Source organism: Oncorhynchus mykiss, chromosome 10 (genome assembly GCF_013265735.2).
Source record: "Oncorhynchus mykiss isolate Arlee chromosome 10, USDA_OmykA_1.1, whole genome shotgun sequence".
In the NCBI taxonomy this organism is placed as follows: domain Eukaryota; kingdom Metazoa; phylum Chordata; class Actinopteri; order Salmoniformes; family Salmonidae; genus Oncorhynchus; species Oncorhynchus mykiss.
In genome coordinates this window covers 69,550,572-69,575,329 of record NC_048574.1, presented here as the reverse complement: position 1 = coordinate 69,575,329, position 24,758 = coordinate 69,550,572, and the positions used below count along the sequence as shown (strand labels likewise).

The following is a 24,758-nucleotide window of genomic DNA, read 5'->3' as shown; positions in this document are numbered from 1 at the left end:
AAATGTGCAGTTTTGTCACACCACATAATGCCAAAGTTTTGAGGGAGCATGCAATTGGAATGCTGAATACAGGAATGTCCACCAGAGCTGTTGCCAGAGAACTTAATTGTTCATTTCTCTACCATAAACTGCCTCGAATATCATTTTAGAGAATTTGGCAATACGTCTAATCGGCCTCACAACCGCAGACCCCATGTAACCACGCCAACCCAGGACCTCCACATCCGGCCCACCCACTGAGGAGTATTTCTGTCTGGAATGAAGCCCTTTTGTTGGGAAAAACTATTTCTGATTGACTGGGCCTGGCTCCCCAATAGGTGGGCCTGGCAGCCAAGTTAGTGGGCTTATGCCCTCCAAGGCCCAACCGTGGCTGCGCCCCTGCCCAGTCACGCGAAATCCATAGATTTGCGCCTTTCCTTATATGAACTGTAACTCAGTAAAATCTTTGAAATTGTTGCATTTATATTTTTGTTCAGTATAAATCACAGAACTGATCGTTTGCTGACTCTACTCTTGCATCCAGAAATGAGGCATTTTGATTTAAATGGAATTCATAAAACAGTTGAAGTTGGAAAAACAACCAGGAGCAATGGCTGTGTATTGCACACTATGAAACTACAGACGAGGAAACTGCCTGGCACTTTGTCTGTATTAAAGGCCTACTTCATTTGAAATACAACAATATTAATGTATCTAGCTTTCTGCATTAGAGGCCTACTCCTTCATTTGAAAAACAAACAGCATTAATTTGAATGATCTAAAACGACTGCAAAATAGCGGACTGGGCCTTTAAGAGACAATATTATGCGGTGGCCCAGCCAGCTACGGCAAGCAGAGGCACGGCGGTGGCGCTATAACACTTCATCATATTTGGCATCTGAATCACACACGGTGGCAGCCTGCTTTTCACACTGTGCAACCCCAGATCACAGTAGACCGCAAGACTGCCGTCCAAACCACCTGCAGACATGTCCAACATTTTTCTACATGCTCAATAATGCCCACCCATCAGCCATACACATGCACACCGCGTACACACGCAAGCACACACACCAGTATAAATCAAAGGCCAGTATAAAGTAGTATAAATCAATGTTCTAGCGAAGTAAAATGAGGCGGGAGGGGCCCCAAGACAGGAGAGGTAGTCAGATAAAAGGGAAGTAAGTGTAAGAGAGAGAGAGAGACTGAGACAGAGACAGAGAAAGAGTGAGAGAGAGAGAGACAGAGCAAGAGAAAGAGTGAGAGAGAGAGAGAGATGTACAGACTCAGTGAGCATAGCCTTGCTATTGAGAGAGGCCGCCATTGGCAGACCTGGCTCTCAAGAGAAGACAGGCTATGTGCAGGCTGCCCACAAAATGAGGTGGAAACTGCGTTGCACTTCCTAACCTCCTGCCAAATGTATAACCATATTAGAGACACATATTTCCCTCAGATTAAACAGACCCAAAAATAATTTGAAAACAAATCCAATTATGATAAACTACCATATCTGTTTATTTATTTTCCCTTTTGCACTTTAATTATTTGCACATCTTTACAACACTGTATATTGCCATAATATGACATTTGAAATGTCTCTATTCCATTGTAACTTTTGTGAGTGTAATGTTTACTGTTCATTTTATATTGTTTGTTTCACTTCTGTTTATTATCTCTTTCACTTGCTTTGGCAATGTTAACGTATGTTTCTCATGCCAATAAAGCCCTTGAATTGAATTGAGAGAGAAAAAAAGAGAGAAAGAGAGAAAGAAAGAGAGAGAGAGAGAGAGAGAGAGAGAGAGAGAGAGAGAGAGCTAGACTAACCAATATAGAGAGAAAAAGACGACTAAGGCAGCTCTCAGTGGGGGAGTGTGCCAGTGTGTGTCGTTACATGCTTCCCTCCGGCGTTGGTGCATAGTTTCTCTATTCAGCGTGGAAAGCCCGGCTCTCAACACCAGACAGGCTTATACCCCGTCTGTCAGCTACCGCTCACACAGCCAGCGAAGGGAGATGACAAACGAGGCAGTAAGACGGGTCAGACAGCTACAGGGAAGAGAGAAGAAGGGAGAAAGGGAGGGAGAGAGAGACCGTGGGTGTTATACGGGGCCTTGGCAGCTGGTTCTCAGGAAAGTTGATGTGTGTGTGTGTGTGTCTTGGCATGTGTACATGCTCCGTGGCTGTGTGTGTTCACACGTGTGTTCCATGTCTGTATGTGTGTGTGCTAACAACACCATGGGGGTGCAGCATGCAGGGTGTCTGACACCACGCTACGTCTGGCAGCCCTTCAAGATAGTGGACGTTCCCTGGCTGGTGTTTCCGGATCGGGATTCAGATCTCAACATGTGTCCTGTCTCCCTGTGATGCCGTCAGTCAGGCTTACACAGGAATCTGGCAGGGGGAGGTAGGGGGATGGGGGAGGTAGGGGGATGGGGGAGGGGGACAGAAGGAAAGAGGCACCCTGGGGTGCTGTCCTATAGAGGACTCAAGAAAACACAAAAACCTCATACTATGCTGTGGTTGTAATATGAATACAAACATACATCCATACGAATTAGATTTCCATTGGCAGTTAGTCTCCTTATTAGGACAACTTATTTTAAAATGGCAAGTCCTTCAGTTTACATATCTGGCCTGTAAAAGGGTGATGTAAAAATAGCTTTATAAATACATTTGATTTATTGAAATGTGTTTAAATACAATAAAAGCTACACATTTCCAAGCTCACACAAGTTAGATGTGTACTTGGTGGAAGGGCAGGACAAACAGAGCATCAAACAGAGCTCTCCTGGTGCTGCTGGGTTAAGGGCCACCGCACAGCATGCAAAGTAGCTCAGTGGGAGAGCATCTGGAGTGCAAATACAAACTCAATTCAAATACAGTCAGTAGCAAACACACATAAAGTGGACAGACACAAAGTGGACAGCCACATAAAGTGGACAGACACATAAAGTGGACAGCCACATAAAGTGGACAGACACATAAAGTGGACAGACACATAAAGTGGACAGACACATAAAGTGGACAGACACATAAAGTGGACAGACACATAAAGTGGACAGACACATAAAGTGGACAGCCACATAAAGTGGACAGACACATAAAGTGGACAGACACATAAAGTGGACAGACACATAAAGTGGACAGACACATAAAGTGGACAGCCACATAAAGTGGACAGCCACATAAAGTGGACAGACACATAAAGTGGACAGACACATAAAGTGGACAGACACATAAAGTGGACAGACACATAAAGTGGACAGCCACATAAAGTGGACAGACACATAAAGTGGACAGACACATAAAGTGGACAGACACATAAAGTGGACAGACACATAAAGTGGACAGACACATAAAGTGGACAGACACATAAAGTGGACAGACACATAAAGTGGACAGACACATAAAGTGGACAGACATAAAGTGGACAGACATAAAGTGGACAGACACATAAAGTGGACAGACACATAAAGTGGACAGACACATAAAGTGGACAGACACATAAAGTGGACAGCCACATAAAGTGGACAGCCACATAAAGTGGACAGCCACATAAAGTGGACAGCCACATAAAGTGGACAGCCACATAAAGTGGACAGACACATAAAGTGGACAGCCTCACGGAGAATCAGGTGTATCAACCATCCTTCTATATAGAGTCTTGTCTAATATTCTAAGTAGCCACACCTGGGGTCAATCAAGCTAATTCACCTAATTAACCAATCAGCTGAGGGGCGTGGTGGAAGACCAATTCAGGGCTGCATTCAGCAGGGCACAACGTGAAATACATAATGTAGAATGGACATGCCTATCTTCCATTGATATTGTACTGTACAGAACACACATGTGCCGTTCGTACAAACTCTAATCTTAAGGCCTATAATGATCGCTCATCTTAGGTCTTTGAAGATTTGAAAATGTCAACATTTCAGTTTTACAAACATAGCCATCATGTTCATATTTGAAAATGTATTACTACTTACTTTCCCTCTGACCTTCCTGTTTATATGTATCTACCTCCATACAGGTTGACAGATCACCCATAGAGGGGTTGGCAGACAAAGTCAGGAAAATGATGGGCGCATCGATGGGGCCAGAAGCTGTGTGTTGTTATGATTCTGAACGGTCAGATAGCTAGCAGCAATGACAAGCTGCCACGTAGGGAATCGTAGGTGGATATTTTGTTTCAGCTGGTTTTGTCTTGTTCCTGATGCCATGTCTTGTTTTGAGGTGTTTTGACTGATTTCATGTCAATGCTAATATGGCTCAAATTAGCTAGCTAGCTGACCAACAACTGTAACAATGTATTTGAGACAACAAATGCTCATTGTGCAAATATATGTCTGTTTTCAATAAACATTTGGAGACTAAATATAGTTTACATGTTGTCAACAATCTAAGCCAAGCCTGTTTTTCCCCATAGTTGGCAAGCATCGGTTTTGTTGGTTGCTAACCAATCAACCAGGCGTTCTGTAAGGCCCTTGGCTTGAATAACGAGTTTAGACCAGATTTCAATGGCACAGTTAGTCAGTGACTCAACTAAGTCATCTTTTGCTGATGGCAAAGACCTTGACATTGGCCTAATTTGTCAAGCTACAGTGAAATGTCACTAAAGGCTTGTTCAAATTGGCAGTTTGAAGTATCTCAAATCCTATTTATTTGCCTCTCTGATTGGAATCTGTTCTTTTTTCTGCAGTCTGAAAAGCCAAAAAGCACATAGAATTAGATATTTCAAGCCACACTACAAACCACCTTCGTAGGTGGTTTGTCGTCACATTCATATAGCTACTCTGTTGACAGTTTGACAAGAACATGACGTAGCTAACTAGCTTGTTAATTGTTCACAAACAAATTTGTGAATGTGTACTCCTTGTTCACTCATGACTGCATGGCCACGACTCCAATACCATTATCAAGTTTGCCGATGGCACAACAGTGGTAGGCCTGATCACCGACAACGATGACACATCCAATAGGGAGAAAATTTGGTGCCAGGACAACAACCTCTCCCTCAACGTGATCAAGACAAAGGAGATGATTGTGGACTACAGAAAAAGGAGGACCGAGCACACCCCTATTCTCATCAACAGGGCTGTAGTGGAGCAGGTTGAGAGCTTCGTGTTCCTTGGTGTCCACATCAACAACAAACTAGAATGGTCCAAACACACCAAGACAGTCGTGAAGAGGGCACGACAAAGCCAATTCCCCCTCAGGAGACTGATTGGTTGCATCACTGCCTGGTATGGCAACTGCTCGGACTCTGACCCCAAGGCACTACAGAGGGTAGTGTGTACGGCCCAGAACATCACTGGGGCCAAGCTTCCTGCCATCCAGGACCTCTATACCAGGTGGTGTCAGAGGAAGGCCCTAAAATTTGTCAAAGACTACAGCCACCCTAGTCATTGACTGTTCTCTCAGCTATCGCAAAGCAACGGTACCGGAGCGCCAAGTCTAGGTCCAAAAGGCTTCTTAACAGCTTCTACCTCCAAGTCATACGACTCCTGAACAGCTAATCAAAGGGCTACCCAGACCCCTCTTTTACACTGCTACTCTCTGTTTATTATCTATGCATAGTCACTTTAACTCTACCTACATGTACATATTACCCCGATCGATACCCCCTGTATATAGCCTCGGTATTGTTATTTTACTGCTGCTGTTTAATTATGTGTTACTTTTATTTTCTATTTTTTACTTATCCATTTTTTTACTTAACACTTATTTTTCTTAAAACAGCATTGTTGGTTAAGGGCTTGTAAGTAAGCATTTCACTGTATGGTCAACACCTGTTGTATTCGGCGCATGTGACAAATACAATTGGATTTGATTTGATTAGAAAGCTAAACATCTACCTAGCTAGCTAGATGACTGCTGTGGCTAGACAAAAGGGACTTGTTTTGAAAGTTGGATCATGTAATCCTTTGGGGCTCCTGAGTGGTGCAGCGGTCTAAGGCACTGCATCCCAGTGCAAGAGGTGTCACTATGGTTCAATTCCTGTCTAGCACCTGGCTGTGATTGGGAGTCCCATATTGCGGTGCACAGTTTGGCTGTGGTAGGCTGTCATTGTAAATAAGAATTTGTTCTTAACTGGCTTTCCTAGTTAAATAAATGTAAAAATCCTTTGAGGCTTTAAACATGATCTTACCCTACAATTTTGAACGTTCAAAGGAACTGGGAAATGTCCATGGCATTGTTGTCACCTTAGCTTGTTACATAACTTCCTAGTGATAGGAACCACGAGCACCACCACCAATCAGCCTACACCACTGCACACACACCCATCATTACTATAACAACTAGCGTAGCCATGTCAGAAAATGACTGCTGTCTGTACACACACAAATCTGATCTGGTCACTTGTAACTTGCTGTTTGGACAGTCAGTAGTCCAAAACGGATTTGAAAAGCAAAACTGATTTGAACATTAAGGCCTGCAGTTTGAACAAGGCTTTAGTGTTTCGGGGCTGAGCCCAGCAATGAGTTTCGGTGAGAAAGTACAGGGACGTTTCCCCTCAGAGCTAGCTAGTGGAACCAGTCCTCTGCTGGGTCTCATTCTCCTACGGTAATCCAACAGGGAGTCACACCCATGGAGAAGCATTGTGCTGTGGTGAAAACTCCCTCTACGCATGACCGATCCGTCGGATCGAACACACACACATCCAGACTATCAGACACGCACATACACACACTCACACATGGTTTCGCCCGGCCCTTTATGTCTAACACAACCATAGGAACCAGAGGAAGGAAAGGTTACTTTAGTTGTCAGGTTATTCAAATACAGCAGGTCGAGCATCTAAGTACTTACCTCAAGGCCCCCAACCAACCAAAACACCACCACATCTTAGCAGGCGGTGCCACATGTAAAGCTGGAGGTGAGTCCTTCCTGGGTCAGAGGTCAGCATTGTGACATGTGGAGTGGTGATCCATAATGACATGTTGACCGACAAGACGGGAACTCCTCAGTCGTTCATTTTGTGTCAAAACAGTGATGATCATGTTTGTAACATCGTCCACCTTACCTGAGTCCTGAATACCTGCATCAGCTCCCTGAACTAAGGCTTAGGCTTTAACTCAGCAGGCTAACACAGTGTTATGGTGTGCAGAAGACCCAGGTTTGAAACCCAGTTGGTCACAGTTGCACTCCTGTGGTTTACATTTATGGCAAGAGTTTGATTATATAAGTCATATAAAGGAAACCGCAACCTAAATAGTCCATAAACTCCCATATAAAACCACACAAAGACCTGGAAGGTAACAAATGGAGTAGCCAGACAACTCAACTATGTATCAATAGAAAAATGATAATACACCTGCACCTGCAAGCAAAGAGTAATGAGTCGGTGCCTGTTGAGGGAGATTATCCACATTGTTGGGTCACTTCCTACTGTATGTGTGTTTCCTCCACAATGGGCTCACCTTTTCACCCCTGGTGCACATATCCTTGCCAGACACAAGCCCAAGGCACCTCCGACCACTTAGGACCATAGTAGTCGTCTTACAAAGTGCCTGAGGAATCCGCAATTATGTCATGTATATATGATGTCAATGTAACAGTTATCAATGAAACAATATACGTTCTATCTGTCTGTTTTAAATGGGTTAATCTATGTTTGGAAAGAGTCACATTAAATTAATTCAAAACAACACGGGATCCAAATGGTGGTGTAATTAGCCACGTTATGCCTCCAGCAGTGATCTTTAGGGAAACCTACCCACAATGAGAATAAAATGCAGCATACGAGTACCTGAATGCCTGCACACAAGATGTGGCTTGTGTTGGCTCTTTGCCTTAAGTACAGATAATCCACAAGTGTCAGTGATTGAGGAGGTTCAAATCCCACAGCAACAGACATTGCAGGTGGCACGGGAAAGAAACGTCATGCCAGGAGCTTTGTTTAAGACCTCTTTCCCTTCAAATACTTACCATTCAGAATGCAGAGCTCCAGACCAGAGCGAGCTCCCCCTGACAAACCGAGCTGCAGAGGAATTTGAGACTGACACGCTGCTAATGCATAACACACACATTTGAAGACACAGGCATGCAAATACACAGGTCATGTTTTTGCCACTGTAGACTGTTTTGCAGTGCATCCTGTTTGAATGGTCATGGCAAACTCCCAGCCACGTCACAGAGATCAGCCAGGTCACAGAGATCAGCCAGGTCACAGACATCAGCCAGGTCACAGAGATCAGCCAGGTCACCCGTGATAAAAGTCAGTATTCGACGTCCATCCATGTCTGAGGACGTCAAGAGATGACGTGGAAACCAGCCTCTAGGGGCAACAGTGAGCGCTGTTACCGTCAAGTAGGTTTCGGTTTTGCTCTGGAGTTGTGGATGGGGATGGTGGATGGGCATTAGAGAAAATACAGTGGGTTAACTGCCTTGAGGGGAACAGTGGGTTAACTGCCTTGTTCAGGGGCAGAACAACAGATTTCTACCTTGTCAACTCAGGGATTTGATCCAGCGACCTTTTGGTCACTAGCCCAATGCTCTAACCACTAGGGTACCTGCTGCCCCAGTAGCATAAGCATCTGCCTCTGAGTCCAAAGGTTGTTTTAAGCCTATCCCAAACCTTAAGCCTTACCTTAACTATTTGAAGTTAATGCCAAACCTTAACAATTCGGAGTTAATGCCTAACCTTAACCATTCGGAGTTAATGCCTAACCTTAAGATTTCGGAGTTAATGACTAACCTTAACCATTCGGAGTTAATGCCTAACCTTAACCATTCGGAGTTAATGCCTAACCTTAACCATTCGTAGTTAATGCCTAACCTTAAACATTTGGAGTTAAGGCCTACACTTAACCTTAAACCCTTTGAAATTTGACGTTTGCAACAACATTGAAATTAGACGTTTGAGAAACATGGATGAACGTCTAATTCGGACGTGATACTGTGAGAGCTAGTTGCAGAGATAGCCGCATCAGTCCTGTTGAGAGTTTGAGGATGTATCTAGAGTCTCTACATTATGACTCACAACAAGTCTCCCATTCAAAAAACGTGTTTTATTGGTCACAGACACCAGATACAGTGCCTTGCGAAAGTATTCGGCCCCCTTGAACTTTGCGACCTTTTGCCACATTTCAGGCTTCAAACATAAAGATATAAAACTTTATTTTTTTGTGAAGAATCAACAACAAGTGGGACACAATCATGAAGTGGAACGACATTTATTGGATATTTCAAACTTTTTTAACAAATCAAAAACTGAAAAATTGGGCGTGCAAAATTATTCAGCCCCCTTAAGTTAATACTTTGTAGCGCCACCTTTTGCTGCGATTACAGCTGTAAGTCGCTTGGGGTATGTCTCTATCAGTTTTGCACATCGAGAGACTGAATTTTTTTCCCATTCCTCCTTGCAAAACAGCTCGAGCTCAGTGAGGTTGGATGGAGAGCATTTGTGAACAGCAGTTTTCAGTTCTTTCCACAGATTCTCGATTGGATTCAGGTCTGGACTTTGACTTGGCCATTCTAACACCTGGATATGTTTATTTTTGAACCATTCCATTGTAGATTTTGCTTTATGTTTTGGATCATTGTCTTGTTGGAAGACAAATCTCCGTCCCAGTCTCAGGTCTTTTGCAGACTCCATCAGGTTTTCTTTCAGAATGGTCCTGTATTTGGCTCCATCCATCTTCCCATCAATTTTAACCATCTTCCCTGTCCCTGCTGAAGAAAAGCAGGCCCAAACCATGATGCTGCCACCACCATGTTTGACAGTAGGGATGGTGTGTTCAGCTGTGTTGCTTTTACGCCAAACATGACGTTTTGCATTGTTGCCAAAAAGTTCAATTTTGGTTTCATCTGACCAGAGCACCTTCTTCCACATGTTTGGTGTGTCTCCCAGGTGGCTTGTGGCAAACTTTAAACGACACTTTTTATGGATATCTTTAAGAAATGGCTTTCTTCTTGCCACTCTTCCATAAAGGCCAGATTTGTGCAATATACGACGGATTGTTGTCCTATGGACAGAGTCTCCCACCTCAGCTGTAGATCTCTGCACTTCATCCAGAGTGATCATGGGCCTCTTGGCTGCATCTCTGATCAGTCTTCTCCTTGTATGAGCTGAAAGTTTAGAGGGACGCCCAGGTTTTGGTAGATTTGCAGTGGTCTGATACTCCTTCCATTTCAATATTATTGCTTGCACAGTGCTCCTTGGGATGTTTAAAGCTTGGGAAATCTTTTTGTATCCAAATCCAGCTTTAAACTTCTTCACAACAGTATCTCGGACCTGCCTGGTGTGTTCCTTATTCTTCATGATGCTCTCTGCGCTTTTGACGGACCTCTGAGACTATCACAGTGCAGGTGCATTTATACGGAGATTACACACAGGTGGATTGTATTTATCATCATTAGTCATTTAGGTCAACATTGGATCATTCAGAGATCCTCACTGAACTTCTGGAGAGAGTTTGCTGCACTGAAAGTAAAGGGGCTGAATAATTTTGCACGCCCAATTTTTCAGTTTTTGATTTGTTAAAAAAGTTTGAAATATCCAATAAATGTCGTTCCACTTCATGATTGTGTCCCACTTGTTGGTGATTCTTCACAAAAAAAATACAGTTTTATATCTTTATGTTTGAAGCCTGAAATGTGGCAAAAGGTCGCAAAGTTCAAGGGGGCCGAATACTTTCGCAAGGCACTGTAGGTGCAGTGAAACATACAACAATGGGATTTGATGCCTGACATTAGATCAGATTATAATCATGTTTATTACGACAATAAATTGCTTTATGTAACTTCAGGCTACCTTAGAGTCCGTTCTGAGATCCGTATAAAGATGCAGTAGATATCATACACCGATGGTTGATCTCGAGGAACTGAAACCTCAAAAGCTACAGTAAATATTTTGACAGTGTGTCTTGTCAAGTGTGTTGCTATCAAAACACAAGTCTTGCTGTGAGGAAGCATCTGAAGTAATGACAGACAACAACAGCAAACCTACTCAGGTCCCTACTTTGGCAAAGTCAAATAAATAAAGGCTAGAAGAAGCCATTGCAAGAGCAATAAACTACAGGTGTAGGATCTTAATTTGAATAGTATTGTCGCAGCAAAATAATCCTGCAGCAACAGGATTTGAACATTTAGTCCATAATGTTGCTTGATCGGTGGCCAAAATTAGGCTACATGAAAAGTGCAATACTGTCAATATGACCATGGGTTATTGCGAGTTTTCAGTGAATTTATGTAAATCAAGCTCATCTGCGTTTCCAGTGGTGCAGGAAATGTCTCAGCAACAAAATAGTGATCAAATTAGGATCCTACATCTGCATAACCTACCTGTAATGTGAATAAACATAGAGATTTGTTATCACTGCTATTGACTTTTTTAAGAAGATAATTATGAGTGGCTTACTGTGACTGAGAATTGCCATTAGTTTGCATATAAACACCTGTTGATTAACAGTTTACTTATCATTGAATGAGTGTTATATTTCTCATAGCACACATCTGTTTTTCTAAGCAGTACTTACCAGTGGGGCTTATTATACAAACATGTTGTGATATCAAATAATTGAACAATTTCAACATCGGATCATCATGACAGATGTGTGAGTACGGAGCCAGAGTCATTTCCTCAGTCTGTAGGGCTTTAAAGACATGTCAAGGTTTGACAGCTGTGAAAACACAGCACTGTGTTCACAGATCTAAATGGAAACCTGATGAATACCTGTATCTTCCTGCTTAGGAATTGTGGGGATTTAAGTAGCGGTTGAAAAGCTTGTCAGGAACTGACAAACAAAGATGTAATTGTACACAACCAGAGAGTTGCAACACTTTTGACCAAAGAACCTATTACGGGTTGTGTTAGTAGTTTATACCATTGTAATAAAAATGTTCACATACAGTACAAGTCAAAAGTTTAGACACACCGACTGATTCAAGAGTTTTCCTTTATTTAACCATTTATGACTCCATATGTGTTATTTCATAGTTTTGATGTCTTCACTATTATTCTACAATGGAGAAAATAGTACAAATAAAGAAAAATGAATGAGCAGAATGAATGAGCAGGTGTGTCTGAACTTTGACAGGTACTGTATGTTAAGTTGTGGTGATAAGAGATGATGTCTTATCACCAAGCAGCTGAAATATTTGTTTGGTTACATCTTATTAAAGATTAAGCATATCATATCAGGTGTTTGAAGGACCCATGTATTGCCAACTCACTGGGCAAAAACTGGTTGGAATCAACGTGGTTTCCACGTAACTGTACTTCCACGAAAAATAAGGCAGAGACTCAATTTCATGGGAAGCCACTCTTCCTCTCCTTCCCCCCCCCCGCTCACCCCTCCCTCCATCCCCTCCGTCTGCTCTGCCCTGTCAGAAACCCAGACGATGAAGAGATAAATCCGTCCTAATGAACTAGAACAAAATAAGGAGTGCGTTACAGCTTCTCCGGTGCTAAACATTTACATGTGTCTCTATTGTGAAACATGAGCCTCCATTCAGGAGCAGGTCAGGGGACAAATGCTGATGTGAGGGTGGGGAGCCCGAGCCAGTCACTGTGGTTGTGGCAAGCGGAGGCATTAACAAGGTGTTGACACACATGGATCCAAACAGAGGCGTCAGTGAAGCACGGACTGACATCTGCAATCAGGCATGGCCTTAATTGTGGGCTACACCACGAGATAGTTAAAGAGAGCTGGATATAATGTCTCTATACGGTCGGAGTTGAACTCAGAGAGAGAGAGAGAGAGAGAGAGAGAGAGAGAGAGATCGAGAGAGAGAGAGAGAGAGAGAGGGAGAGAGATAGAGACCAACGAAGAGAAAGGCAAGAAGGAATGTATGTTTTTTGTATTATTAGGACGGTGACAGAGTGCAAGCAGAGCTTTAAAAACTCCAGCGATGCAGAAATGTAATCACACTACAATCACAAATTGTCATGGGAGAGCAACATGGCATAAAACTCTTCATATTAGGTGAGACTGTCAAAGTGACAATGGCCTCTATCCCTGGCTGTATTTTCTGTCCAAGGAATACTCACACGGTGAATTAACGGCGGTGGCGGGCCCTGGGCTGCACGCAGCTTCAGTTATGTAAACCGATCCAGGCTGGGAGCCAGTCAACCGTCCACGGGACTTTGCATCAAGACCAGGCCCCATCCAGCTGCAATGCAAACAAGACTGAAGCCCTACTGCTCCTGGGTGTACTGGTTGTGTCAGCACACAAACACACACAGGGTAAACAACAGACACATGTGGGCAAACACACACAGGGTGAACAACAGACACATGTGGGCAAACACACACAGGGTGAACAACAGACACATGTGGGCAAACACACACAGGGTGAACAACAGACACATGTGGGCAAACACACACAGGGTGAACAACAGACACATGTGGGCAAACACACACAGGGTGAACAACAGACACATGTGGGCAAACACACACAGGGTGAACAACAGACACATGTGGACAAACACACACAGGGTGAACAACAGACACATGTGGGCAAACACACACAGGGTGAACAACAGACACATGTGGGCAAACACACACAGGGTGAACAACAGACACATGTGGGCAAACACACACAGGGTGAACAACAGACACATGTGGACAAACACACACAGGGTGAACAACAGACACATGTGGACAAACACACACAGGGTGAACAACAGACACATGTGGGCAAACACACACAGGGTGAACAACAGACACATGTGGACAAACACACACAGGGTGAACAACAGACACATGTGGACAAACACACACAGGGTGAACAACAGACACATGTGGACAAACACACACAGGGTGAACAACAGACACATGTGGACAAACACACATAGGGTGAACAACAGACACATGTGGACAAACACACACAGGGTGAACAACAGACACATGTGGACAAACACACACAGGGTGAACAACAGACACATGTGGACAAACACACACAGGGTGAACAACAGACACATGTGGGCAAACACACACAGGGTGAACAACAGACACATGTGGACAAACACACACTGTATGCGGAGTATGTGAACATAATTCGATCAAATACACACACTAATACACATAAGCACAGAGATAACAGATACAAATAGTTACCTCATACAAAAAGTAGAACCAACACAATATCAATTCTGATATCTAAACAAACAAGATCAAGATAAGTGGAATAAATTGCCTAGTCAGGAATTAGCCTAATATTTAAATCTAAACTTTTAGATTTAAAATAGATTTAGAATAGAAAATGTATTCAATTTATGTATTACATTTTAATGAAGTAACATCAGAACTGGTGTCTGCTAATGTATAGTTAGTTATCTTGTTTTTTATTGTGCATAATATGCTGCGACCCTAATCAAAAAAGTATTTAATAACTCAAAATAACAAAACGTATGTTGTTGCAACATTTCAACTTAAAAAACATTTTCATTTTTTTTGCACTGCATGGATCACCGGTGCGCTTGAATGCAGCATTGCTGTATGGTGCACTTAAAATGTATTGAAATAGGCCCACATCTCCGTTGCGTGGTGTTTTGTTGCAGGTTTTGTTTTTTAGTTATTAATTGTCGAGCTTTTAAAAACCGAAGCCTAGCTAGGATTGTGGCATGTGTCTGTACACTTTCCTTCCGCTGCGCGCCGTAAATGGGACACAAGTAAGCATTCAGTTAAAGTTAAATGCACCGATGAGAGCGCATCGGGCTGTAATGGTAAGTAGATGACTCAACGGTTGACTCGTTTATTCTCGCTTGTCTGTACTATTTGGCCCGCGGGGACTTGTGTTTGACACATGTGTGCTAGCCACGTTATGACTGATTTGTGATCATTGCCCTTGCTAGTTTGATGGAATTGACATTCCCAGACGTAGTTATGACGTAGTTACAGTCATTTTGTTAAACATATTGAAGTAGTGCATCCCGAAATGGTGGAGGCTGCAAACAATGTACCAGGCCAGCTGTGATAGCAATATTTTTGGGACTACCTAGAAATGTATTGGTGAATTATATTAATACTGCATCCATCTATTCTGCCAACAATGCCTGACTGTACGACATGTACTTTTTTGTAAAATATAAACTACTTTTAAAACCTCTTATAAAGTTGGTTTTGAAGCATAAACTGGGATTTTTATATTTTTGACTGATTTGACTGTTTCATATCTGCAAAGTAGGTTTTACAACACTGTCAGTTGCACTTTAAACTGTGGCATATCTTACAGAAACTTCACCTCAGTGATCACATGAGAACTCTATCCTCCAACCTCAGGGACCCTAACCACCATGGAGACCAGACTGAAGAGGTCCTCACCCAGTCCCTGACCATGGCCATTGTTCCCAACCATTAGCGTGGCAAACACCAACCCCAAATAACCCACCTGTACACGGCCAGCAAATGGTTAAAGCAAAGCGCTGACATTCAAATAGCTTGATTTGTTTCTCTTTGTTTGCAGAGAGCCGTTTGTCCCTGTCAGCCGGAGTGCTAGTATAGAGACTGGGCCTTGCGCTCTTCATTTGCGTTGGATGGTTACTGCGACGCGGCACAGCTGGACAGATTCATTCCACGACCAGACAGTGGTCATATTCCTCTCTGGGTTGCAGTGATGCGCAACTGGAGACAGATGGCGGCCACATCCTCTCGAAGTTGCACCAATGCGTAGCTACAGGCCTCTTTGCTGTGGGGTCCTTTATGTGTCCACTCATGCTGAAATAAAGCACCCTTCAAATTTGACATGAGGAATAGGTTTGAAACTAAAGTTTGTTTTTAAAATAACTATTTTTGCACATAATTTTCGACATAACAATTCACATTTCCTGTTGCTGCAGGATTATTTTCCTGCTGGAGCAAACTGCAAAAATCTGTAAGCCACCTTGAGAAACAAGTTCCTATCTAAATACACTTCACTTCTGTAACAACAACTTGAAAGCAGACCGAAAACCACTTGGTCTGGGTTTTGATATTGTCAATTGAGAATCACTCTTGCCCACTAAAACCTCACCTTTCCTTTCCTTGTCATGTCCCTATCATTTAGTTGAATCATTAAAACATGAGTAGCCAAGGTTTCAGCTTTCAGATTTAGTAGAAAATGTTGATACTACTAAGTCCTGTCATAATTCTCAATCATAAACAAGATTTGAATCAAATATTAAAACAACTGGGGCTATTGTGCGTGAGGGCCATGTGATGAGGCCTTCATAAACTATGGAAAATATGAGCTTGTGCTCATCCCCCACAGTGAATGTCTCTTAAATTAGTCGATCCTATTGTTCACGACCGTGGAGCATGAGGTACAGGCTTATGTGGAAAAAGGTGAGGTCCAATGCAGATACTGTTTAACTTGTTCACCTGTCATCAGTATGTGTCATTAACCATGTACAATAACAAGGCATCTTGTTAGATCTATCTATACTGGCTCATACATCTAACATATCCATTAGGAATGAAAATAGACCTTTTTGAATTTCTAAAATATAAAGATCTTTACACTAAATGCAACACTATTGAAAGTTAGTGCTGGGCAAACCCATACTGTCATCCATGTTTGAATCTATTTTCAAAATGTTAAAGGTCCATTAAAATTCAAAATAGGCCATTATGCGTAGATTACAGAATTCATTTGCATCATTAAAAACACCTGATCTTTCCAGAATTTGCATCACATGATCAAACTATTCTCTCCCTTTCTATGAATGGCTATGACTGACACACACAAACAGCCCAACAGGCAGTGAGTGGATGGTGTATTTGCATGTCACGATCTCCTCTCAATGGGTATCCAGACGGGGGTGTCAGCCGGCTTTGCATGCACTAAACACACACACCCCCGTTTTACATACAGCTTCCATGGAGGACCCTGGGGGCCAGTGTGTGGCATCTCACAACTTGCCTTGGATTATCACTAAACGTGCAGTGCTTTTTATCATCTAAATTCTATTTCTGTCGTTGTAGACAATGACAACAATAAGCTATGATGATCAGATGATGATGGAATATTTATGACACCAGCTGGCCTATTTTCTTTTACCCATAAAGCATCACTCACATATGGTAGATACATAAACAGTTGTTGTTAACTGACACAGCTTTTGAATATTGAATTAAACATTGTACCATGTACCATGTACAGTCCATTCTCCATATAAACAGAACAGGGACAAATAAGTTCTTCCATACACCGGTCATTTCACTTGAGGCTCACTAGGACTTACTTGAACAATGTGACATCAATATCTCTGACTTCCCTAGTGAAATAAAATACAAATATTGTATATTCAATAGAATTATATAATATTGACCCCATCAATACGCAGGTTATGAATGTCTGTCATCACAGGAGCCTTGCCTCAATGCTGACACGGGGCCAAGAAGCGGCCATTGTGAGATGCCCCGGATAATTCCTTCGGGCGCTAGGGATTACCTGGAAATGACAGCTATGTGGAGTCTTACGGGAACCCAGGGCGTATTCACCTCTGTGGTGATGACACCTCATGGTGTAAGGCCCTTAGCTCCAGAGCCTTCAGACCAGGGGACCCACAGCCCCAGCCCACCCCAGGAGGCAGGGCCTTTCATCGGGCTGTTGTCTGGGGGAAGCCTCCCTCCCTCCACCTCTCTGGATCTGACACTAGCACTTTGTGTAACTCTGTTAGTGTTGAGTGCTGGGAGAGTGCAGCAGGGGTTTCCCCATTCTGTTTGCTTAAAGGATTGAGTTAGTTAACCCCAGCACTCTGGAGCAGACTGTGACTCATCATCACATACCAAACGGGCTGTTGAGAGGAGTGAGTGAGGTACTGTTGTTGGCGCTGGTCAAATGGCAAAATGTTTTGTTCATCAAGTTGATGACAAGCAGATCTAATAGCACGTGTATTTCAGTGAGGTAAAATGGCAATCAATATTATGGTCCTAATACATGGTCATATGGTCATATGGTCATACTGTACAAACACAAAAATACTTGTAAAAGCTCTACCATACAAACAAAGGAAGAATAGTGAAATTATCTTCAAATAATGATGCTGCCATATATTCACGACAATTTTTTTTAAATGACTCGTAATTCTGATTTGATGTTTGTCCCTCATTCTCAGGTTATGTCCAGGAGCGTGCTGCCTGCATGGCCTTGCTTTGCATGCATAAAATCACAGGGCAGGTTCAGTCTGGACAACATTTACATCTCTTAACACAGCTGGGCCCGGCTCACCACTGGGCCAAAACAAACAAGGAAACGCAGAAGAACAACAATCCCTAGGTTAAATCACCACTAAAGAGGCCTTTTAGTGTTCAACATCAAAACAACAAGGCTCAATTTTGGACCTTTTCAAATCAACTTGAGGTGTAACTTTAGAGCTGTATTTGAATGGTTGGAAGGAAAGACAGTTTGTTCATTGGTCACAGGGTTTGAAAAGTACCTTAATAGAACCTATTGGACAGCTGTAGTGTGGTACTGAGATCATCAGATTCATTTATTTACTGAAATCTGGTTCAATTGGAATGAACTAAAAACAGAGAATATGCTTTTTATATGTTTTCGTAATTTCAATCGTTTACTGTCTTGTACATGTTACTAAAAAGTCAGTGCTACTCTACATCCAATATTTACAGCAAAAACCACAAAAAAAATTCTAAATATACACTTTAAAAAAACTGCCAGTGGCATTACATACATTTTAAAACACATGAACAATTAAACCCTTATCCATTTTACTGAGGTGAGTCAGTCCCTGGGTGGGGGTGTGGCTCAGGTGTGCTGCAGAGTTGGTAGTCGAGACCTCAGGTAGCTCACTGACACTCTCACACACACAACTGGAAGAACGTGTTTACAGTCACTGTATTCTCTCATCTCTACCTGACGAGACTATCCTGGATATATAGAAAACTGTCACTGTATTCTCTCCTCTCTACCTGACGAGACTATCCTGGATATGTAGAAAACTGGGAATGCAAACCGTCTTTATTTGTTGAACTGCTTTTATTGGACTCGAGGACTGTGAGTTTTTGAGGACTGAGTTTTTGAGGACTGTGAGTTTTTGAGGACTGTGAGTTTTTGAGGACTGAGTTTTTGAGGACTGTGAGTTTTTGAAGAAGGAATGTTGAAACTTTCCTTTCTAGTAAATATTTTATTGCTCTTCTCTCTCTGCGTCTGCTACTGTTCCTGTCGATGACATACTGCACTTTTGGACAACCTTAGAACGACCTAGACCATTAACTTTGCAAGTTAGTCCGTTCTGTTTTTGGACATTTACAAACTACCCTCAACCATGCCGGTGGTGAAAGTGGAGAAAGACAGTCCTTCTGAGATCTCCCTGCCTGCTCCCACCCCTCCTCCTACTACCACAGCAGTATCGGATGAACCGTCAAGGGGCCGTCGCAGGAAGAGACCCCTCCAGCGAGGAAAGCCCCCCTACAGCTACATCGCCCTCATCTCCATGGCGATAGCCAACTCGCCCAACCATAAGCTGACCCTGGGCGGCATCTACAAGTTCATCACGGAGCGGTTCCCCTTCTACCAAGACAACTCCAAGAAGTGGCAGAACTCCATCCGCCACAACCTCACCCTCAACGACTGCTTCATCAAGATCCCTAGGGAGCCAGGGAGGCCCGGGAAGGGTAACTACTGGGCCCTGGACCCCAACGCAGAGGACATGTTCGATAGCGGCAGCTTCCTCCGGCGCAGGAAGAGGTTCAAGCGCTGTGACTTTACGACCTACACGTCATATGTACATGAGTCCCCTGTCTTCTCGCCTGTCCAGATCGCTCGCTCGACCTACTCCAGCTCCGTCTACGGCTCCAATATGGCGGTGAGTCCCCCGTACGGCCAGCATGGTCAGCTACCCTCTGCCTACTACTCATCCTCCTCGCCCCCCGGGTTTGGTCCTCACTGCCAGTCCCACTCCCGCATGTTCAGCATCAACACAATCATAGGGCACCCCTCCGGGGGTCAGGGGCCCGAGATGATGCAGCAGCCCAGCCGGAGCTTCAGTCCAGAGGGAGGCCCCGCTGGGGGCCCCAGCCACTGTAACCTTGGAGCCCCAGCCTTCCAGGCCCAGTCATGTGGAGGGGCCATGCTGTCCCGCTCCTCGGCCCATGTGGGTTTTCCCTACTCGGGCCCCAATGGACACCACCACCACCCACACCACCACCCACCTCAGGGCTCCTACAGCCAGGGACACAGCCAGGGGTATGGAGGTTCAGGGCGTCTCCACTCCCACTCCTCACCCCACATGGCTGGAGATGCTGTGGAACATTATGGGAGAGTGTCCCCGGGTCAGTTGGGCTCGTTGGTCCAGTATAATGGTGCAGGTACCACCAGCACTGGAGCCTACCTAAGACACCCCACGTACTCGGGGAACATGGATAGGTTCGTGTCTGCCATCTGAGGAACTGTCTTCAAAGAATTATGCATTGGGTTGGTTTTTAGGAAAGAACAGTTCTAGTGGACTTTTCCGTTTCAGTTGGCGGCTGTGAGAGACACTGGTGATAATGGGATGGCATGACTCAAAAAGAAAAGACTAAAGGACATAAGATGAACAGGATTCTTCCGTCATGTTTTGGTGTGTTATTTTGACTTGAATCAATGTGCATGTTTTGAGATATAAAATGTCATTAATTCAGTGGCTGTGACAAATATGATACGGACTGCAATACAATGTAAACACGCTCAAGTATCAAGTGCAATGCTCAGGACACTACATTGTTAAATATAACATTGTTTAAATCCATATCATGATGCACCATAATGTGTGTACAGTTGAGATTTGAGTTTAAAGGTTAAAGTATGTGTCTGGGCTTGTATCACTTTGTAGCTTCATCGAGTGTATCTCAAAAGCCTGAATGAGGTTTTGCAGTTCGTTTTCTTTACTGTGGTGAAAATCTGCGGTTGCAAAAGCTCAATTTTCATGAGTTGAATTGTGTGCAGGGTCTTTTTTTAATGTAAATGTCTAAATATATTTGTAATGGAATTTAAACTGTGTAAATTATTGTTTCATTTTGTGCATTTGATAAAGATTTTTTTTGAAAAAAATGCTGATGTATTTTGTGCCTTTTTAAAAATAAGGAATCAGAGTTGATTTCCGTTCATTTAAGCAAAACGACAACATTACTTCAAAGATAAATGTATCATTGAATAGAATCTGCAGATGCCTGTAGTGCACGTTGTGACAAAAGGAGTTTCAATGGTAGAAATCAAAACTCTTGATTTGGATCCACTTCACTCTTTAATAATTGTTGTAATTAAAGTGCAACAATTGGAAATGGTCACGCAAGGAGTAATGGGAATGTTTCATGTTTTTATTATTCGCATCTACAGGTCAGGATACACAAAATGAAATGCTTACTTGCAGGTTCCTTCTCGACAATGCAACAACTATAAGAAACAAAAGATAAGAACACAAATATAAAGTCAATTGCTCAGTAGAATATAATAAACATTTTAGCAGAAGCATAATGATAGAATGTGACACTGAAAAGTCCACAATTCTGTAGATTTACAGCTAAAGGAATGTAGTAGAAATGCATACAGCTTAGAGAAGAGCTAAAGTAAAAGAGCCCTTCAACACATACACTTCATGCTTCATGACATTAACAAAAAGCCTGCTTCCTTCATTCCCTGCCAGAAACAGGCACTTAAGACATTTCAGACTGCATCTTTTGTGCAGCCCATTCCTCCCCTCCATCATTTCAGCTCAGTTGGACATGAAGTGTGTCTGGAGCCATAGAATGATCAGTCACTGTGAACGGCAGGCACAAGTGTCATGTCCAGACATCAGTGTACAGATGTAGGATCTTAATTTGATCACCCTGTTGCAGGAGATCTAAAACGTGTGGTGTATTTGAGGTTTTAAAATGCTTCTGAAGTCTGACGTTTCAAAGCGGATATTACAGACTTGCAAAAAATGTCTTATTAACCCCTACAAAAATATCCATGAATTACAATCCACATAATAATTCACATTTCCTGTTGCTGCAAGATTATTTTCCTGCTCTAGCAACCTGGCTCAAATTAGGATCCTACATCTGTAGCGCACACTCAGACAGAAAGCCTGGCCTAATCTTCGCTAAACAACCAGCAATCAGCAAATTAATTCACTTGGAACCTGATATTTTAACTCAGTACACTACGTGTTCAGTGGTGTCAGGTTAAACATGTGTGTGGCTCAGACAGTCTATTGTCTAAATATACTTTACACTCAAGACAACAAGACTTAAAAGGGAGGAAGAGAAGGAAAAAACTGTTTTATGCCATCGTTATGAGGTCGTTTCAGATCAGCTACATTTGAAGTCGGAAGTTAACTTACACCGTAGCATAATACATTTAAACTCAGTTTTTCACAATTCCTGACATTTAATCCAAGTAAAAATGTCCTGTCTTAGGTCAGTTAAGATCACCAATTTATTTTAGGAGTGTAAAATAATAGTAGAGATAATGATTTATTTCAGCTTTTATTTCTTTCATCACATTCCCAGTGGGTCAAAAGTTTACATACACTCAATTAGTATTTGGAAGCATTGCCTTTAAATTGTTTGACTTGGGTCAAACGTTTCGGGTAGCCTTCCACAAGCTTCCCACAATAAGTTGGGTGAATTTTGGCCCATTCCTCTTGACAGAGCTGGTGTAACGGAGTCAGGTTTGGAGGCTTCCTTGCTCGCACACGCTTTTTCAGTTCTGCCCACAAATATTCTGTAGGATTGAGGTCAGGGCTTTGTGATGGCCACTCCAATACCTTGACTTTGTTGTCCTTAATTAAGCCATTTTGCCACAACTTTGGAAGTATGCTTGGGGTCATCGTCCATTTGGAAGACCCATTTGCGACCAAGCTTTGACTTCCTGACTGATGTCTTGAGATGTTGCTTCAATATATCCCCATAATTTTCTTTCCTCATGATTACATCTATTTAGTGAAGTGCACCAGTCCCTCCTGCAGCAAAGCACCACCACAACATGAGGCTGCAACCCCCGTGCTTCACGGTTGGGATGGTGTTCTTCGGCTTGCAAGCCTCCCCCTTTTTCCTGGTCATTATGGTCATTATGGCCAAACAGTTCTATTTTTGTTTCATCAGACCAGAGGACATTTCTCCAAATAGTACAATCTTTGTACCCATGTGCAGTTGCAAACCGTAGTCTGGCATTTTTATGGCTGTTTTGGAGCAGTAGCTTCTTCCTTGCTGAGCGGCCTTTCAGGTTATGTCGATATAGGACTCGTTTGACTGTAGATATAGATACTTTTGTACCTGTTTCCTCCAGCATCGTCACAAGGTCCTTTGCTGTTGTTCTGGGATTGATTTGCACCAAAGTACGTTCATCTCTAGGAGACAGAACGCGTCTCCTTCCTGAGCGGTATGACGGCTGCGTGGTCCTACGGTGTTTATACTTGCGTACTATTGTTTGTACAGATGAATGTGGTACCTTCAGGCGTTTGGAAATTGCTCCCAAGGAAGAACCAGACTTGTGGAAGTCTACAATTATTTTTCTGAGGTCTTGGCTGATTTCTTTTGATTCTCCCATGATGTCAAGCAAAGAGGCCCTGAGGATGAAAGTAGGCCTTGAAATACATCCACTGGTACACCTCCAATTGACTCAAATGATGTAAATTAGCCTATCAGAAGCTTCTAAAGCCATGACAGCCTGAATTCAATATACCCCAAAATGACAATGTTTTTAGACATTTTGGAAAATTTATTGAAAAAAAAATACAACAAAGTCAATATATGCTTGAATCATCTTTGGCAGCGATTACAGCTGTGAGTCTTTCTGGGTAAGTCTAAGAGCTTTTCACACCTGGATTCTACAATATTTGCACATTATTATTTTTAAATTCTTCAAGCTGTCAAGTTGGTTGTTGATCATTGCTAGACAGCCATTTTCAATCTTGCCATAGATTTTCAAGGCGATAAGTCAATATTGTAACTAGGCCACTCAGGAACATTCAATGTTGTCTTGGTAAGCAACTCCAGTGTATATTTGGCCTTGTGTTTTAGGTTATTGTCCTGTTCTAAGGTGAATTTGTCTCCCAGTGTCTGTTGGAAAGCAGACAGAACCAGGTTTTCCTCTAGGATTTTGCCTGTGCTTAGATCTATGTTTCTTTTTATCCTAAAGAAAACTCCCTAGTTCTTGCAGATGACACGCATACACATAACATAATGCAGCCAACACAATGCTTGAAAATAAGAAGAGTGGTATTCAGTAATGTGTTGTTGGATTTGCCACAAACATAACCCTTTACATTCAGGACAAAATTCAGCATTTCTTGCAGTTTTACTTTTAGTGCCTTATTGCAAACAGGACGCATGTTTTGGAATATTTTAATTCTTTACAGGCTTCCTTCTTTTCACTCTGTCGTTTAGGTTAGTGTTGTGGAGTAACTACAATGTTGACCCAGCCTCATTTTTCTCCTATCACAGCCATTAAACTGTTTTAAAGTCACAATTAGCCTCATGATGAAATCCTTGAGCGGTTTCTTTCCTCTCCTGCAACTGAGTAAGGAAGGACACCTGTATGTTTGTAATGACTGAGTGTATTGATACACCATCCAAAGTGTAATTAATAAGTTCACCATGTTCAAAGGGATATTCTGCTTCCTGTTTTTTTACCCATCGTCCAATAGGTTCCCTTCTTTGTGAGGCATTGGAAAACCTCCCTGGTGTGTGTGGTTCAATCCATGTTTGAAATTCATGCTTGACTGAGGGACCTTACAGATAATTCTATGTATGGGGTACAGAGATGTATTCATTAAAAAATGTGTTAAACACTATTACTGCACACAGAGTGAGTCCATGCAACTTAAGACTTGTTAAGCAAATATTTACTCCTGAACGTATTTAAGCTTGCCC

The 24,758-nt window shown here is 42.6% G+C and overlaps 1 protein-coding gene across 1 annotated transcript; it reads left to right on the top strand.

Annotated features, from left to right (window-relative positions):
- Window positions 1-18,678: 18,678 nt before the first annotated feature.
- LOC110493944 (forkhead box protein E1-like) lies at window positions 18,679-20,952 on the top strand. The gene has a single exon (XM_021568561.2). The coding sequence runs from the start codon at window positions 19,190-19,192 to the stop codon at window positions 20,306-20,308; it is 1,119 nt and encodes a 372-aa protein (XP_021424236.2). The 5' UTR covers window positions 18,679-19,189; the 3' UTR covers window positions 20,309-20,952.
- The last annotated feature ends 3,806 nt before the right edge of the window (window positions 20,953-24,758 follow it).